We start from the raw sequence: 16,465 nt of genomic DNA, 5'->3' as shown, positions 1-16,465 counted from the left end.
AAATCAGTTTACAAATTAATTTCATCAGATGGTATTTCTTTGCGGCAGTTTTTGATGAATGTTTATAGTGTCGCAGATAGATTAGGATAAGAGTGATATCCTTTCTACAAGGTACCACATATTAAAACCCTCATTAAAACAGGGACACCAGGTCAGACTGACTATACCTTATGGGAACTCAATCATTAGATTATTTCATCTAGTCATCCTTATCATTATTAGACCTAAGTAGCTGAAGCTGAATTCCTAAACCACAGGGAACTTTTTTATCATAATGTTTACACGCAATAAGGACATTCAGACCTTGGGTTGAGCAGAAAGGTTTTATCTCACTCTGTCCAAAGATTCTTATACTTTTACTGAGTGCAATTCTCCTGTTAAACAAAAGATAAATAATTTCTTAAAACATTTGAATATGTTCTTATATTGAATACATGCACACAAATAATGATCAATAATAATTACTCATATTTCACAATCTTAATCATCAAATAAACATTTCATTTCAACAATGAATCATGTTTTTCTTCACCAGCCTTAGGAAAACATGTAAACAATCTGACATCCACACGTGTTTACATGTGTCCCAAAAGGATCGAGATTCACTCAGGTCAGAGGGAACTTTTTACAGAACAGTTACTGAATGATGGTGGAAGGTCAAAGGTCATGAAAAAGGGTTGCTTCTTCATGCTACAACAGCCAAGTAGGAAGATACAGATGTTGTTGTGAGACTGAGAGTTTTATTGCTTTATTCTGGATATTTTGAGTGTTGGAAATGTAACAAATCATGACTTTCACACATGAGATTCTGCGTTATAGCTGAACAAAGAGTATGTTACAGTGATCTAAACCATCTATAACACAACCATGGATGCTATTTACACAGTGACAGCCTCTTTGTACACAAAGTATGTTGGAACTTTTCTGCTGCATTATTGGTCGTAGCCTGCACATCAGAACAGGGTTTTGCAATTATCTTAAATGGGTACGGTGAGCGCGTGGCTCCGGTTATTCCTTCTGCACTGAGCTCAACTCCATCCAGAGTGGAAAAGTGAAACTTCTGACATAAACCAACAAAAAACAAGAACAGCTCTATCTTTGCCAGGCTCTCACCGAGACACATGCGCTTTCCTGGGAAGAGAGACTTTCATTATCTCACGGGCAAATTGTTTTCGTATCCTCAATACAGTTTCTAAACAGAATATGTTATTGATGACAGTAACATGATCAGGTGCTGAGTGCTCTCATTACCTGCAGAAAAAGGTAAAAATGCTTCCCTCCTTTTGAACTTTCCCTCTTCATCCAGGAAGTGTTCAGGGTTGAAGGTGCCGGGAGTTTCCCATTCATTCTTGTCAAACAGCACAGAGGTCAGGTTGGGCATCACAGAGGTCCCCTGCACACACAAAGACCCAGCAGCCAGATTAATGTCACAACAAATAATTTGTTTTTCAATTGTAAATAGCAGATTGTCTTCCTCATATCAAAACAAAAGTGTATGTAGTAACATATTGTGAGATCAGGCTGCTGTTTTCTCCACCTTTGGGATGATGTAACCACCCAGGGTTGTGTCTTTGGCAGCCATCCTGAGCCCGTTGAGAGGAACGATGTTTCCCATCCTCTGGATCTCATGGATGACGGCGTCAGTGTAGGGCATGTTGGGTTTGTCGGCCATGCTGGGCGGTCGGGTCAGCCCGATCACGCTGTTGATCTCTGCTCGCACTTTCTCTTCAAGGCAAACCACATTCAGTTATCGATCTTCGGCATACTCTTCTTCTTTTTTATTCTATTTTCCTGTTAAAATGGGTCTTGCCCGAGCTCACCTTGGATGTGAGGGTTGATGATGAGGAAGATGAGTCCCCACTGCAGAGTCTTTGACGTGGTCTCGCTGCCAGCCAGGAACAGATCCAGACAGCACAGAACCAAGTTATCCTCCTCGAAGCCCACGTCGGTCTTTCTGTTGTGCTGTTGAGACAAGTAAAGGAACAAAAACATGTTCAGTTTCTAAACATGTTTATGTTTTTAAATCTTCCTTTAAGAGTTCTGTTGAGCTGAATGCGAGCACTGTACTCTCTCCTGTATGAGGAACTTGTCGATGTAATCACGAGGGTTACTTGGGTCCAGATCCAGCTTGTGTCTCTTGATCTCTTTCCTGATAGATGCCTTTAGACATTTGGAGCTGCTGAAGATGCCATTGTGAGGCCCCGGCAGGTGTCTCATCAGAGCTGGGAAGGCATCATACAGCTGTTAGAGGAGAAAACAAGAAAATCAGGAAATGATGGCTGACTTAACCTCACAAAAATATCTAAGACTGAAACTGTCAGACTGAAAATATCTATATTTTTCTATCAACATAAACTAACTATTTTATCTTTCTTTGGTTGCCTTAATAACAGGAAGAAATGAAACGTGACATGATCAGATTCAGGTTAAGTGTTGCCATTCATGTTCGATGTGTCGTGAAAGTTTGATTTTCCATTTTACTAGAGCCCAGATGGATCCTTCCAGGTAGGCCATGTCTGTCAGATTCTTCAGCATGCTCTGGAAGTCGTGGTCGCTGTAGTCAAAGCGTCTCCCAAACACAATCTGGCAGATGATGTTGGACACAGCACTGTTTAAGAACGGGATGGGGTCGAAGGCCTCACCTAAAACAGACAAATTTAGAACTTTAGTCACAGTGTACTATTTGTTTTTGTTTGAAATTCTGTCTTCTGCCAACCTTCCTCCGTCTCCATCGCCTGCTGCAGATGCTGGCTCTCCTCACAGACGCTCTCCTCTATGGAGCTTTTGGCCACACAAAAGGTGCGTAACGTGGCCATGGCGAAACGCCGCTGTCTCCTCCACACCTTCCCATTACTGAAGAAGAGACCCGCTGACAGAAGCCAGAATGAAACCAACATCACTCAGGTGCTGTAGGCAGATGTACTTGTGTCGTACCGATGAAAAAACTGGTGTACGGTAAATTTGTGTGATTTACCCGAGTTCCCTGAATAAATCCGGGTCACCATGGGGCTGTACGGTCGGTCCACAAAGTTTTCAGCCTTTGTCACTAAAGCCTCCTTCACCATCCTCCACCCTGACACAAACACTGTTTTGTGTCTTCCCAGACGGATGCAGAACACATTCCCATAAACATCAGCAAGCTGTGAATGCAGAAGCAGAGCATAGATGGTCTATTGTTTAGCATGTGACTCTGTTGTCACACAGAGTCAGTCTCCCTCAGGTTTCAACATTATTTTGTACTGAAATATACAACCCCAATTCCAATAAAGATGGGATGTTGTGTAATACATAAATAAAAACAGAATACAATGATTTGCAAATCCTTTTTAATCTTTATTCAATTGAATACAATAGAAAGACAAGATATTTAATGTTCAAACGGATAACCTTTATTGGGTTTTGTTTTTGCAAATATTCACTCATTTTGAATTTGATGCCTGCAGCAAGTTCCAAAAAAGCTGGGACAGGGTCAACAACAGACTGGGAAAGTTGAGGAGTGCTGGGGGTGTGGTAGTGGCCATAGCATGGGTAACTTTCACATCTGTGGAGGCACCATTAACGCTGAAAAGTACTTACAGGTTTTGGCGCAACATATGCTACCATACAAACAACGTCTTTTTCAGGGATGTCTCTACTTATTTCAGAAAGACAATGCCAAGCCACATTCTATGTGTTACAACAGAGTGGCTTTGTAGTAAAAAACTGGCCTGCCTGCAGTCCAGACCTCTCTCCCAGTGAAAATATGTGACGCATTATGAAGCACAAAATACCACTACGGAGACCCCTGACTGTTGAGTGACTGAAGTTGTACATCAAGCAAGAATGGGAAAGAATTCCACCTACAAAGCTTCAACAATTAGTGAGTTCCCAAATGCTTATTGAGTGTTAAAAGGAAAGAAGATGCCACACTGTGGTAGACATGCCCCTGTCCCAGCTTCTTTTGGAACTTGTTGCAGGCATCAAATAAAAAAATGAGTGAATATTTTCCAAAATAAACAATAAAGTTTATCTGTTTAGACAATAAATGTTGTCTTTGTTGTGTGTTCAATTGAATAAAGGTTACAAAGGATTTACAAATCATTTTTATTTTTGTTTCACACAACATCCTAACTTCCTTAGAATTAGGGTTATATTTAGGAGAATATAAAAATGTGGATATCTTGGTAAACTATATGTCCACTTGAATGTGCTGTTCAAGCTGACGCATCATAACTGGGTGATCTGCAGTACTGAGAGGCTGCCAGCTTACCTTGGTGAGGTAAATATGAGGCTGTTTGGATTCTATGTTGAAGATGTTCCCCAAAATCGGAAGAGCCAGTGGTCCCGGAGGAAAGCTCGGAGGATCCTTTTTATTAAACAAACACACCAGGAGGAGAACAAAGATGAAAAGCAAGATTCCCCTCAGATTAAGCCACAGGTTCAAGTCGCGGAGCCACATTGTGACAAAGACTTAAAGAGACTGAAGAGGACTCCTCAGCACATCATCCATTCCTGGTTATAAATGGGCTGGCGCTCTGCTGACTCACAGCTTGGGGAGAGATAATGAACTGTGGGACGTTGAGTCAGGCCTTCAGTACCTGAATACACAACAGGCAGAAAACAACGCACGTATATGGAACAACCAAAAGTTGGTTAAAGACCTTCAAACACAAGGAGCTGTTGTGTAAATTTGACTGATAAAACAGAAAAAAAAATGTTGGATTCACTTCTTTACATATGAAACAAGAAGATCAGTGACTGTTCTGAGACTTTGGATTGGGATGTGACAAATTTGACAGTGTTGATGATGTTGTAGACAAAAGTTTTCTGGAATGATTTTATTTCTGCTTACTGGGATTATTAGTACCACTAGATGGTAGGAGAGTAAACCTTCAACTTAAACTATGCAAGCGCATCTGAAGGGTTGATGTGCTCCATGTTAGCTATTAAAGATAGTAAAACTCGGAAAAAGGGAACAACAAGTCTGTAATAAATAATATACAGTATTTCTAGATTTTACAGTTCTGCCTGACCAGCGTTCATTATGTGGAACCTTGTCCTGATTCTTACTTGTTTACCAGTAAATTAAATTTAACATTAAACTATGCCTTAGGTCTTATTCTGACCAGGAGCCCTGTAATCATGTTCTGCCTCATTACTATTATTCATATAGAAACTTTGTAAACAGATTTGATAATATGAGCGTTTAACATGATAGTTGATTCAGAAGTGGCATCAGCAGCTCTTCTTTTTAAATATTTATTGTCTGTTTTTTATTGTGGTTTGTGATAATATAATTGCCTGTGTTTATTAGCCAAAAAAATTTTAGGAGCCATTGCTCAGATTTGACCAAAATTCTTAAAGTAATAATTGGACGTACATCTACAGCTCATTAACTTTTGGAGTCAGACTGCTTCAAAATGTTGATCAAAAATAGCTAAAACTCAGTCCGCTTGACAGATATTGGTGTCACAATGGCTGAGAGTCATTAGAGCCATTTTGGGTTGGTTTCTGTCAATTAGCACACACACATGCACACCCATACTTACACACACACACACGCTTGTTAGTAGGACACAAGGTCACAAGAAATGTATGTTTTATTATGATGTGTTTTTATAGAAATAAAACAACAAGAAGGCAGTTGAATAAAGTATGTATTTTAATGCAAACTGTTAATTAATAACCTCTGAAATCATTTTAATCAAATGAACAATTAAAATGCACATACACAGTAATATTACTGTAGAAAAATAACTGTTATTCAATGTTACACTCAAAGGCAGTGATATTGCAACGCTAAATGATGGAGGCTATATAACTTGATCTACAGATCAATATTCTCTGGAGTTGGAAAGGACTTTGCACAGCGCTGTTTAACTCAGCGAACCTTAGCATAAACCTTGTAGGGGAGAGGAACGCGAGTAAATCCTGTGATTCCTTCTGTATCCAGCTCGACCCCTTCAGGAACAGAGAAAGTGAACTTCTGCAGCAAGCCGACCAAAAACAGGAACAGCTCCATCTTAGCGAGGCCTTCTCCAAGACACACACGTTTCCCTAAAGGGTGCACGCACACACACACACACACACACTGAGGTTTAAAAATTTTAAAATGACAGACTATATATATTTTGACCATGTTTTGCCGACATCAGAAAACATGTGGTGTGCAGTTCTTTCTGATTCACACATTTGTGCCAAACTTCACTCGTGTGTATATTAATGGCTCATTAAAAACACACGGCATATCAGCTTTGGGTCATCTATAAAGTGGGGGTGGTGTACCTGCAGAGAAGGGCAGGAATGCGTCTCTCTTCACAAACTTTCCATTGGCATCCAGGAAGTGTCCAGGATTGAAGGTGTCTGGAGTCTCCCATTCAGTTTTGTCAAACAGCACAGAGGTCAGGATGGGCATTATAGATGTTCCCTAATAATAACAACAAAAGAATTCACAGGAACACACAAAGATAAGCTGTAAACCCACCAATCAGCAAACTACTTCTGACAGTACAGTCATCACACCATTGGTATGAAGTAACCACCCAGGTTTGTGTCCTTGGCAGCAACCCTGAGTCCATTCAGAGGGACTATGTTTCCAAACCTCTGGATCTCATGGACGACAGCATCGGTGTACGGCAAGTTTGGTCTGTCGGCCATGGAGGGCTGCCTATTCTGTCCAATCACGTTGTCAATCTCTGCCTGAACTTTTTCTTTAAAGAAAAAAAAAGAAAAGGAAAAACTATCAGAAAATTACTTTTTGTCCCGCCCCCCCAAAAAACAAACTAACAAAAAAACTGGTAATTATGTTCACCAGAATCCCTGTTCTTGTGATGCCAGAGTCCATAATAAATACTGTATCTCCTGTAGAGTTGTTTGACTTGAGACAAAATACTAAACATAGTTTTGGCTGGGTTTAAAGTTTTTTATGACCTATATAAAACTGGCTTTAATGTCTTTAAGTTGCTCAGCCTCGTTCAGCACAGCTAGTTAGAGTTCTTATATTTTGTGGGGTTTTTTTTGTATTTTAGTCTTTTATACATGTTAAAAAACATGTATAAAAGACTATTTGAGAAACATAATGTTGAGTCTATCAATATAAGAAAGGATAGATGAAACATCTTCCCCTGTGTTTATTGTTCAAAAAAGCCATAATCTAGTTTATATGCACTGCTGTGTTGTATTTTTGGAGCCTACTGCCCCACAGGCATGATGTTTTTAAGCATCAACTAACTAAATGTAGCAGAAAAATGAATATTTGTAGTTGACTCCTGTAAAAAAATTACTGGGGGAGTTGTATTTTTTAAAAATATGGCAAACATCCCATTCATTTACCTGAACTTACATACATATACTGCAGCCAGCCTACAGGGGGCGCTCGTGCTGTTTCTGTATCAACTTTCATGTTGTTTTCTTTTGTCTAGTTATTACTATACATTAGTGGTTGACACTCAGGTATTTTCTGATCTGCCAAAGTTAATCTCATACATGCTTATTTTACTTAGCAATTCACCTGAACCACTGGCAGTTTCTCAAGTTTGCTTTCAGGGTCAAAACTTTCGACAACCTGGTTATATTAATGCTTATTTGCAGATAGTAACAAATGAGAACACTCATCAATGAGTGCCATAGCTCCTTATAGGCCCTGATTTGTTGCCCACCTTGAATGTCAGGGTTTTTAATGAGGTAAATCAAAGCCCACATCAGAGTGGTGGCCGTTGTTTCTGTTCCAGCCAGAAAAAGATCCAGAGAGCACATCATCAGATTGGTCTCCGTGAAGCCCAGGTCAGAGTCTTTGTGCTGCTCCGAAACAAAAAAGCAAAACACTTATTGGTTAATGGTTGATAGCTTAACAGAAAAGGATGTGTTTTAACGTGAAATAACGTCCGTGCAGTTGCCTACATACATTTTTCATTTCAATGAGGAAGGTGTCGATGTAATCCCGAGGATTGTTGGGGTCCAGGTCCTTCTTGTGCTTTTCTATCTCCTGATTCAGGAAGGCTAGTATACTGTTGTAATTACTGAAGATTCTGTTGTGAGGACCTGGCAAATGCTCCATCACTTTGGGGAATGCCAGATAGAGCTGCCCAGAAGAAAACAAGTAATAAAAAAGAAAAACTTTAGTCAAAACCAATGCTTTGACCTTTTCATACAAACATCTGGCATCTTAGTATTCCTCCATCAATGTTCGTTGACTCACTTGACCCCATATACTCCCCTCCAAACAAACTGCTTCTGACATATACTTCAGCATGATCTGATAGCTATGGTCGCTGTAGTCAAATCTTTTTCCCATGACAAGGTGACAAATAATGTTGGACACAGCATTGTTGAAGAGACCTGTTGGGGTGAAAGGTTTACCTGAGAGAGAGAGAAAGAAGGAGGTGAGCAGGTTAAAAAAGGCTGCGTTTCACAGGATTATGAACTAACTGTACAATACCGAACACAAAGCATATTTCCTTCAGTGAAAACCACCTTTCTCCCTCTCTAGTTCCTCCTGCAGGTATCGGACCTCCTCACAGATACTCTGCTCCAACGTGCTTTTGCCAAGGCCAAAGGTGCGTAAGGTAGACAAAGCAAAACGTCGCTGCCTCCTCCATTTTTCACCATTGCTCATAAACACACCAGCTAGATATGTGCACATGAAGATGAAAACGTTAGTTACAGCAACTGTACACATACATAGAGTGAGTTTAGAAACAGGAAGAGATTTTACACCTTCTTGTTGAGAATAAATCCTGTCAGCTAGGGCATTGTACGGTCGATCCACAAAGTTCTCCGCTTGTGTTACTATGGCTTCCTTCACCATCTTGTAGCCCCACACAATCACTGTTGTATCTCTGCCAAAGCGAACGGTGAAGACATTGCCATAGGCTTTAGCCAACTGTGGACAACACAATTAAATGGAAAAAATGAAACACAACACCACACCACCTGGACATTAAAAGCAAAATGGAAACAAATATAATTAAACAGAAAGTGGATAAGAATGAAATTAGCTACACAAACAAATGGTTTGCCATATGTGTTTAAAGGTCTGGCCATATTTTCAGCACAGCCACAAGGTGGCAGCTAAAGCTTAACACATGCTGAGATTTTAACGTTAACTGCGCAGTTAGCTGTTTATTATAAACAGCATTTTCAAGACGAAAAGAAAAACAAAAGCGTCTTCCTTTAGTTTGTGACAGGATTAAATTTTTTGTTATGCAGCTACTCTCAGTGAAAAATCCCTAATTTAAATCTAATAAACAATGCAGTCAATTACAAGTCTAAAAAATGCTCTTTTTTAGCTGAATTCCCATGTATTTAATATTCACATCCAGATCATGCAAAAATACATTTAAAAACACTTTTTAAGAAATGTTTTATAAAAATAAGCCAAATAAAACTTTATGAAATGGCTTTGCATCTTTGACCCTATATACTCATAAGCTTGTATGCAAATCAATACCTTGGCAAAGTAATTCTGTGGCTGTTTGCTGTCCAAACCCACAATGTTCCCCACGAAGGGAAAAGGTCTTGGTCCTGGAGGAAAGTTTGGTGGTTTCCTATTCTTCAGGAAGTCGGCAATCAGAAGGAATAGAAAAATAAACAAGAAAAGACTCTTTAGGTCAATGCTCAGTAAAAAATTATAAAGCCACATGGTTACAGAGGAGAAAGCAGGCTGAAGAAAAGCTGTTGCAAGTCAGATTCGCTCCCTTCTTGTTTAAGCCTTTTGTCGAAACGGGTGATGAAAAGTACAGTATGTTGTTGGCTGAACAAAGGGAAAAGTTGCTTACATAACATGCTGGAGACTGCGCCCACTTGTCTTTGGACAGGCCTAAGTCTGTAGTGCACTATGAGGCAATCAACTGTAATCTGACACTCATATGGCAATCATTCAGATCAGCAGCAAAAGAAAAAAAATCTCACAGCATTTTCAGTTTTGTCATGATGAAATGTTTTGGTCTGGGGTTTTGTCCAGTTCTTAATGATTTTAGGTTTGATTAGTGCAAATTTGGTTTTATTGTATTTGTTTTCTCCTGTTTTTGCATCTTGGTTAGCTTTGTTTCTCATTTTATTTTGAAAGGCCTGTTTTTTTTTCTTCACTGTATCCCACTTGGTCTCTGGTAGTCTACACTCAGCAGCTTTTTATTACCTGCCGCTCCGAGCGAAAGACAATTAGAAGCACAAAACTACACCAAGGCCCAGACAGATTTTAATAAAACTCCCAAAACGTAAAAGTTGGATGTACAAATAAAACAGATTAATTTACGGAGTCTCCCCAATTCAAGATGGCTGCCACAACTAACCAAAGTTAGTCAACACAAAAATGATAAATATTCAGTCAGTTTTACAGATACTGAGATATAATTTGGTGTGGTAGTAGTAGCTGAGAGTCATTCCCAGCACATAGCATGAGTGCTGTCACATTTTGCAAGATCTCACAGTCAAGCAGCTGCAACTCCCTCATTTTTCAACATGAAATAATCTGAGTCTAAAGCTCTGGCATGAAAGGCAGGGGGTGATATGCATTCATTCATTGAATGCTGACTTTTATTTAACCTATGCTTCCTCCAGAGTCTGTATACTGAAGACTTTGTTTGCATCTCCCCTTTCACCTGCTGCTTTATCCTGCTTTCAGGTCCTCCACCTTTGCCATGAATTATGCCAACACTAGTCAGAGGTCAGATGTTGCAAAATAAGCAGATAACAATACAAAGTACAGCAGTGGCAAAAGCCACACACTAGATTTATTGTGTAGATGACTTTGAAATGAGTTGGACTGGTTTGGAAACTAAAATCAATCACATGGATAATGTGTAAAAATCTACGCTTTTTCAAAAAAAGCCTTCCTTTTAATTAAAATGTTATTCCATTGCCAAATTTTGTCACGAGAGGAGAGCTAATGAGCAACATTACTCGGTCTAGTCAGTGCTGTGCCAATTTTTCAAATTTCCCTTTACCTTCATGTAAACTGTATCATAAAAGCAGAATGTAAGATACAGCATGAAAGTGTTGTATGTGTACTTTAGTTATTGGGGATCTCTATTTAAACCTTTGTGAAAATGTCCAAAATTAAGGGGAAAATACTGACTTAAGTGTGACAGAACTAATACTTGTTAAGGAAAAAAAAAACTATTGATAAACATTGAATTTAATACTAAGCCACACCTAAGTTTCCACATAACAGAGCTATCCTACAGAAAAGAAAACTAATTATGATTAATGAGTCTTCAAAGAGCTGTCAAATCATTTAATAAATTGCCAAAAGATACAAAGTTCACAGAACTGCTTGTGTAACATGAATACAAAATGCTGTTTAATCTAAGAAGGTCAAAGTCTTTATTGAAGTTACACAGGTCATAGATAAATGTAGATACATATCTGAGGCACATTTCAGGCTTCATACTGACAAAAAATGAAACCATTATAGGTTTAGGATATTATACAATATGAATTATACTTGAAAAATGCAAAATTATGTATATTTTTTTTCTTACTCATCATGTGAACTGATCAACTTAATCACAGTTCATGTATAAATCAATATGAAGTTGCTATCACACTTCAATAAATGACTATTATGAGGTTTTATACAATGTGGAATCAAAAAAATACAAAGTAAAATTCACTGATGCTTGTTGTGTGGTTGCAAAAACATCAGCGAGGCACAGCCAGCATCCTGAACTCCTGAGGAGAATAAGTGAAGCCCATCACACCCTCCAAGCTGGGCATTTCTCCTGGGACAGGAACAAAGGTGAAGTGCTGGAGAAGAGTTGTGAAGAAAAGAAACAGCTCCATTTTGGCCAGGTTCTCTCCTATACAAACACGTTTACCTGCGGTGAAATATCAGAAACATTTAGCTTGCTGTCTTCAGTGTTGGTGGCATTTTTAAATACAACAGAATATTGCAAAAGTCCATTCATTTTTGCATATAAAAAAACAGACGAAAACGCTTAAGAACAACCTGCTGAAAATGGCAAGAAGGCTTCCTTTCTGAGGAACTTTCCCTCTGAATCCAAGAAATGCCCAGGATTAAAGACATCTGGAGTCTCCCACTCATTTTTATCAAACAGTACAGATGCCAGATTTGTAGTAATAGCTGTGCCCTGGACAAGAAGAGAGAACATGTTGTCAATCTCAGCTGTGTACAAACTTACTCACTGACAAAACAAGTTATGCACCAAGAAGGAATAATTCTTTTTGGGTGCAATTTGCTTCACAAGTGGACCAACAATGGATATGTTAACGGAAGCTTTGTTTACAAGGTTTACGTGCTGCATCTTTGCCATAGTTTGCAAGAAGATGGCACTAGAGCAGGGATAGGCAATCCGAGTCCTCGAGTGCCACTATCCTGCATGTTTTCTTTGTTTCCTTGCTCCAACGCACCTGATTCAGTGGTAAAATCACCTCTTCGTGTTCTGCAGAAGCCTGTTAATCACCCACTGATTCAAATCAGGTGTGTTGGAGCAGAGGACCAAGTAAAACATGCAGGATAGTGGTCTTAGAGGACCAGAGTTGCCCTCCCCTGCACTAGTGGGACCAAAGGAGATAGGCGGTGGCATCAAGTGGACAGAGAATGCCTCATAGATGCATTGGTCAGCATTATCCTCACTTGATTTTTCAGCATGCACAGATTCATTTAATTTCCATCACTTTGTCCAGGTGCTTAACTTGCTTTATAAGTGAATATATTCATTTACACATTTTAAAACATGACATTTGTCTCCTGGAATGTTTGGTGAATTTTCTCCTACCTTGGGGATGAAGTATCCTCCCAGTGTTGTGTCTTTACTCGCCATTTTAGGAAATCCCATGGGAGCAATGTTTCCAAACCGCTGGCTCTCGTGAACGACAGCTTCAGTGTACGGTAGGTTTGGTCTGTCAGCTATGGTGGGCTGACGAGACTGTCCGATTACTCTGTCTATCTCCGCCTGGACCTTCTCTGAGGGACAAAGCAGAGGTCAAACTTGAAGTTCATCGTGGATAAAATTCTTTATCATCATCAGCTACCATTCACTGGAATATTCAATTGCTTTATGTAAGGAATAAAAACTAACCCTGTATCTCTGGGAAGTTCATCATGTATACAAGGGCCCAGCGTAACGTGTTGGCAGCTGATTCTGTTCCAGCCTCAATCAGGTCAAGGGTGCAAAACTGCAGTGTCTCAATGTTGAAGCCAGCCAGAGGATCCTCTTTGTGCTAAAGCGCCATGAAGAATCTTTGTTATTTTATCACATCAAACATCTAGCTTTATACATTATTACACTTTGTACATGTTGGTTCAAGGAAATATAACTTCCAACAATTTTTCTGTGTTTTTATCCTCCATAACCTTTGTTTTGCATAAACTCTTACCTTTTTCATCTCTGCCAGGTACACATCAATATAATCTCGAGGGTCATCTGGGTTCCACTCCTCCTGATGTTTCTCTATTTCCTTCATCAAAAAGGAGAGGATCTCCCTGTAGTTAGCGTGGACCGTCTGGTGGGGTCCTGGCAGGTACTTCATCAAGCCAGGAATGACATCATACAGCTGTTTGAAGGGATAAACTCTCAGATCAGTTAGAGACAAACAAGATGGAGTTTCTATAAAAGCACAACAATTAAAAAAGGAACTACCTGAGTCCGAAGTGAGCCAGAGAGCACAATGGCTTCGTTGTCCAGCTCCAGAACTTTGCGTAAGCTTGGATCCGAGTATTCAAATCGATGTCCAAAGACCACGGAGCATATTATGTTACTCACTGCCATTTTCATCATGTAGTGGGGATTAAATGGTCTTCCTGGAAATATTAGGAATTCAATTTAAGTCAGTGCATCACATGTAGCAAATAAACCACCTTCGTAAGGCCACTTGCCTTGCTCCTCTTTGAAGGCCTCACAAAGAAAGCTGCACTCCACTTCGATATATTTTTCCAGACTCTTATGTCCCTCTCCAAAGTAACGCAGATGACAGTTGGCAAACTTTCTCTGCTTTTTCCATAAGTAACCGTTGCTCAAAGCGATACCTGTAAGAATGTGACATCAAATAAATGACAGGTGGTTAAGGTCTATTGTCACTCCCTACTCCCTGCCGTGTTGAGTTTGTTTGAGGATGAAGGATGGCAGAGTGCAGATTTCAAACTCTAAACACATTCTGGGTCAATCCTTCATCACTTAATAAAGACAACTCTTTTTCTTCTGCAGAGAAGAGGCGTAAAGTGTCGGGATTTGTTTTGGTTTTTTTTGAGTTTTGTTTTGCATTTAGGGTTAATGTTTTTTTCTGTGTTTCTGGTTATCCTATGTTCAGTTTGGGTTTATTATTTGTTTTATTTTGTAATTTGGTTGTCTTCATGTTTAGTCTTGTCTTAGTTCAGTTTTTGCTCCTTGTGTTTTTTGTATTCCTGTCATCATTCACTTGTGTTCAGTTTATTCTCTTGTTTGCCTGCCACACCCATCTTCACCTGCTCCAAGTTAATAATCACTCACCTGTGCCTGCTTCCCCTTCTTACACCTGACATAAAGCAGTCAAGGAGTTTGTGCTTGCATGTCCACCCACTCACCAAGGCCCTTGTAGATGACGTCGAAAAGAGGAACAATAGGTCGGTCGATAAAGCTGTCCAGCTGATTAACAAGAGCCTCTTTGACCATCTTGTACCCTGAAATAAACACAAACCTCTCACTGCCTTTCCTTAGGCTCAACACGGGGCCGTACTCCTTTGTAAGCTGCATTTGGAGAGAAAAAAGTTAAATCGTAAGAGAGAAAATACCTGACAATGATTTACAAAAATCTCTTCAAAGAGAACATTAACGTCAATCAAACTAAGTTGTCTTAATAAATCTGTTTTTTGTGACTGTTGAGTCTTTTTAATTATTATAATGATACAGTAGATGTTTAAAATTGATCATAAATCATCTGATTTGCAATATTGTGTGATTTGTTTTCCTTCACGTGAACAATGCTGGTGTCTGTAAGACAAATCTCTGCATAGATAATAGGCAATCTGCTTTACTTTTCTGTTTAGAAATCCTTTTCTACATGCACACACGCAGCAGAGTTTCCTTGGACGCCTCACCTTGTTTATGGATTTGAAATCTACTCCAGTGAAGACGTTGCCTAGAAACGGCACAGCCCAGGGTCCAGGGGGGAAGTTGCGAGGCCTCCAGTTTTTCACCACATCCATTAAAAGCAGCAGCAGAAAAACCAACAACAGCCAACTGGTAAAGTCAATTTGAGCAAAAAGAGCTTGAAAAATCATGATGAAGCTTTTAGAAAGGTCCTTCAAAGAAGCAACCCTTAAGTTGTGTCTTGCAGGCAGGGCTGCAGAATTTGCAACTAGCAGGGTGAAGAGTGCAGATAACTAGAAAAAAAAAACCTGGAATGTTACATAACGCTAATAGTCTCTTAGGACCCTTGACAGGAAAAACAAGGCCGGACTTGGCAGCGTCCCAGCTGCCTGCTGACAGAATACTATATAAAGGACACACGGGTGCGGTTTTAAACAAAACAGACACTATTTAATGCTTGTTTCCAACTTTAAGTAAAATCTGCATTAAATAAAACAATCATAATCGTGAACGTTGGAGCTTTCATTGAGATGATTTACTGTAGCACATCTGCCAACCCGCTGAAGAATTCGTTTAAAAAAAAAAAGGAATTTGTAAGAAAAATCATATCTTTAGAAAAATAGTTTTGCTGAAGATGCCTGCCAAGGTACTGCATAAAAAACATTAAAATAAACACAAGAAGAACATTCAACCGTGGGTGAGAGGAATGTGTACTTTTCCACACATGGCTTTAGATGAACACAACACAGAAACATATCAAAATGTTCTCAAAAATACATTTTTCCAGAGGTAGCTGTGGCATTTTGGGGTTTTGGTTCCTGTCTACTCCTGTTTCCTGATTGGTTGGCAGTTCATCACCCACAGCTGCAGCTTGTCTTGGTAATTAGCTCCCTGGCTTCTTAAGGCTGCCCTGAGGACCAGTTCCTCACTGAAGCATCGCTAACCTTTTGGCATAGTAGTCTCAGCCACTTGAATGTTTGTACGTTGCCCGAGCTTTACTTACTAGTAGTTCTCTTGTGTTCAGAACCACCTCCTCGAGTTGAACTGGACGATCTTCTTCTGTCACCCTGGAAACCCTGAAAGTGAGCCGCTTGCCGAAACCCGTTCCTGTGCCTCTGCCGTCTGCCTCCTGTCAATCCCGAGGTGCTACTCATCAACCTGCTTCCAGCCTGTAAATTCCCACCGCACTGTAAATAAATCCACTTACCTTTTACTAACTGCCTCTTAATGTCTGTCTGCCGCTCGACTGCTCAAAGTTTGACAACTCAGCCCATCCTGATAGTAGCAATACATAATACAGTTCGATATGGATCTGGTACTTACCTGGTGCACCTGCTATGTACCTATAGCTCAGTAAGCACCTAGCTGTAGCACGTCTGGTGCAGATGGGCTTTTTATATGACAGTAGTTTTTCATCAATAACCATGTTATGTGCAGTGTAGACAGCGGTGTCACGTAAA

General features: G+C 39.8%; 3 protein-coding genes across 3 annotated transcripts; all 3 read right to left on the bottom strand.

Moving 5' to 3' along the window:
• Positions 1-61: 61 nt before the first annotated feature.
• Positions 62-4,471, bottom strand: LOC108230568 (cytochrome P450 2J6). Its single transcript, XM_037974135.1, has 9 exons — positions 4,250-4,471; positions 2,975-3,140; positions 2,717-2,869; positions 2,482-2,642; positions 2,068-2,241; positions 1,821-1,962; positions 1,538-1,725; positions 1,252-1,393; positions 62-1,131 (listed from the first exon to the last, which is right to left on the bottom strand). Exons 1-9 carry the CDS (start codon positions 4,436-4,438, stop codon positions 875-877), a joined length of 1,572 nt encoding a protein of 523 aa, XP_037830063.1. The 5' UTR covers positions 4,439-4,471; the 3' UTR covers positions 62-874.
• A 1,152-nt stretch (positions 4,472-5,623) lies between these two features.
• On the bottom strand, positions 5,624-9,753 carry LOC108230686 (cytochrome P450 2J6). Its single transcript, XM_017407109.3, has 9 exons — positions 9,428-9,753; positions 8,695-8,860; positions 8,452-8,604; positions 8,177-8,337; positions 7,883-8,059; positions 7,638-7,776; positions 6,502-6,689; positions 6,265-6,406; positions 5,624-6,036 (listed from the first exon to the last, which is right to left on the bottom strand). The coding sequence occupies exons 1-9, from the start codon at positions 9,617-9,619 to the stop codon at positions 5,861-5,863; spliced, it is 1,494 nt and encodes a 497-aa protein (XP_017262598.1). The 5' UTR covers positions 9,620-9,753; the 3' UTR covers positions 5,624-5,860.
• A 1,444-nt stretch (positions 9,754-11,197) lies between these two features.
• On the bottom strand, positions 11,198-15,196 carry LOC108230688 (cytochrome P450 2J2). Its single transcript, XM_017407111.3, has 9 exons — positions 15,014-15,196; positions 14,501-14,663; positions 13,817-13,966; positions 13,581-13,741; positions 13,318-13,494; positions 13,020-13,161; positions 12,717-12,904; positions 11,927-12,068; positions 11,198-11,795 (listed from the first exon to the last, which is right to left on the bottom strand). The coding sequence occupies exons 1-9, from the start codon at positions 15,194-15,196 to the stop codon at positions 11,620-11,622; spliced, it is 1,482 nt and encodes a 493-aa protein (XP_017262600.1). The 3' UTR covers positions 11,198-11,619.
• Between the last annotated feature and the right edge of the window lie 1,269 nt (positions 15,197-16,465).

Source organism: Kryptolebias marmoratus, linkage group LG24 (genome assembly GCF_001649575.2).
Source record: "Kryptolebias marmoratus isolate JLee-2015 linkage group LG24, ASM164957v2, whole genome shotgun sequence".
Lineage (NCBI taxonomy): Eukaryota > Metazoa > Chordata > Actinopteri > Cyprinodontiformes > Rivulidae > Kryptolebias > Kryptolebias marmoratus.
The sequence above is the reverse complement of the archived record's forward strand: the minus strand, read 5'-3'. Positions and strand labels throughout refer to the sequence as shown.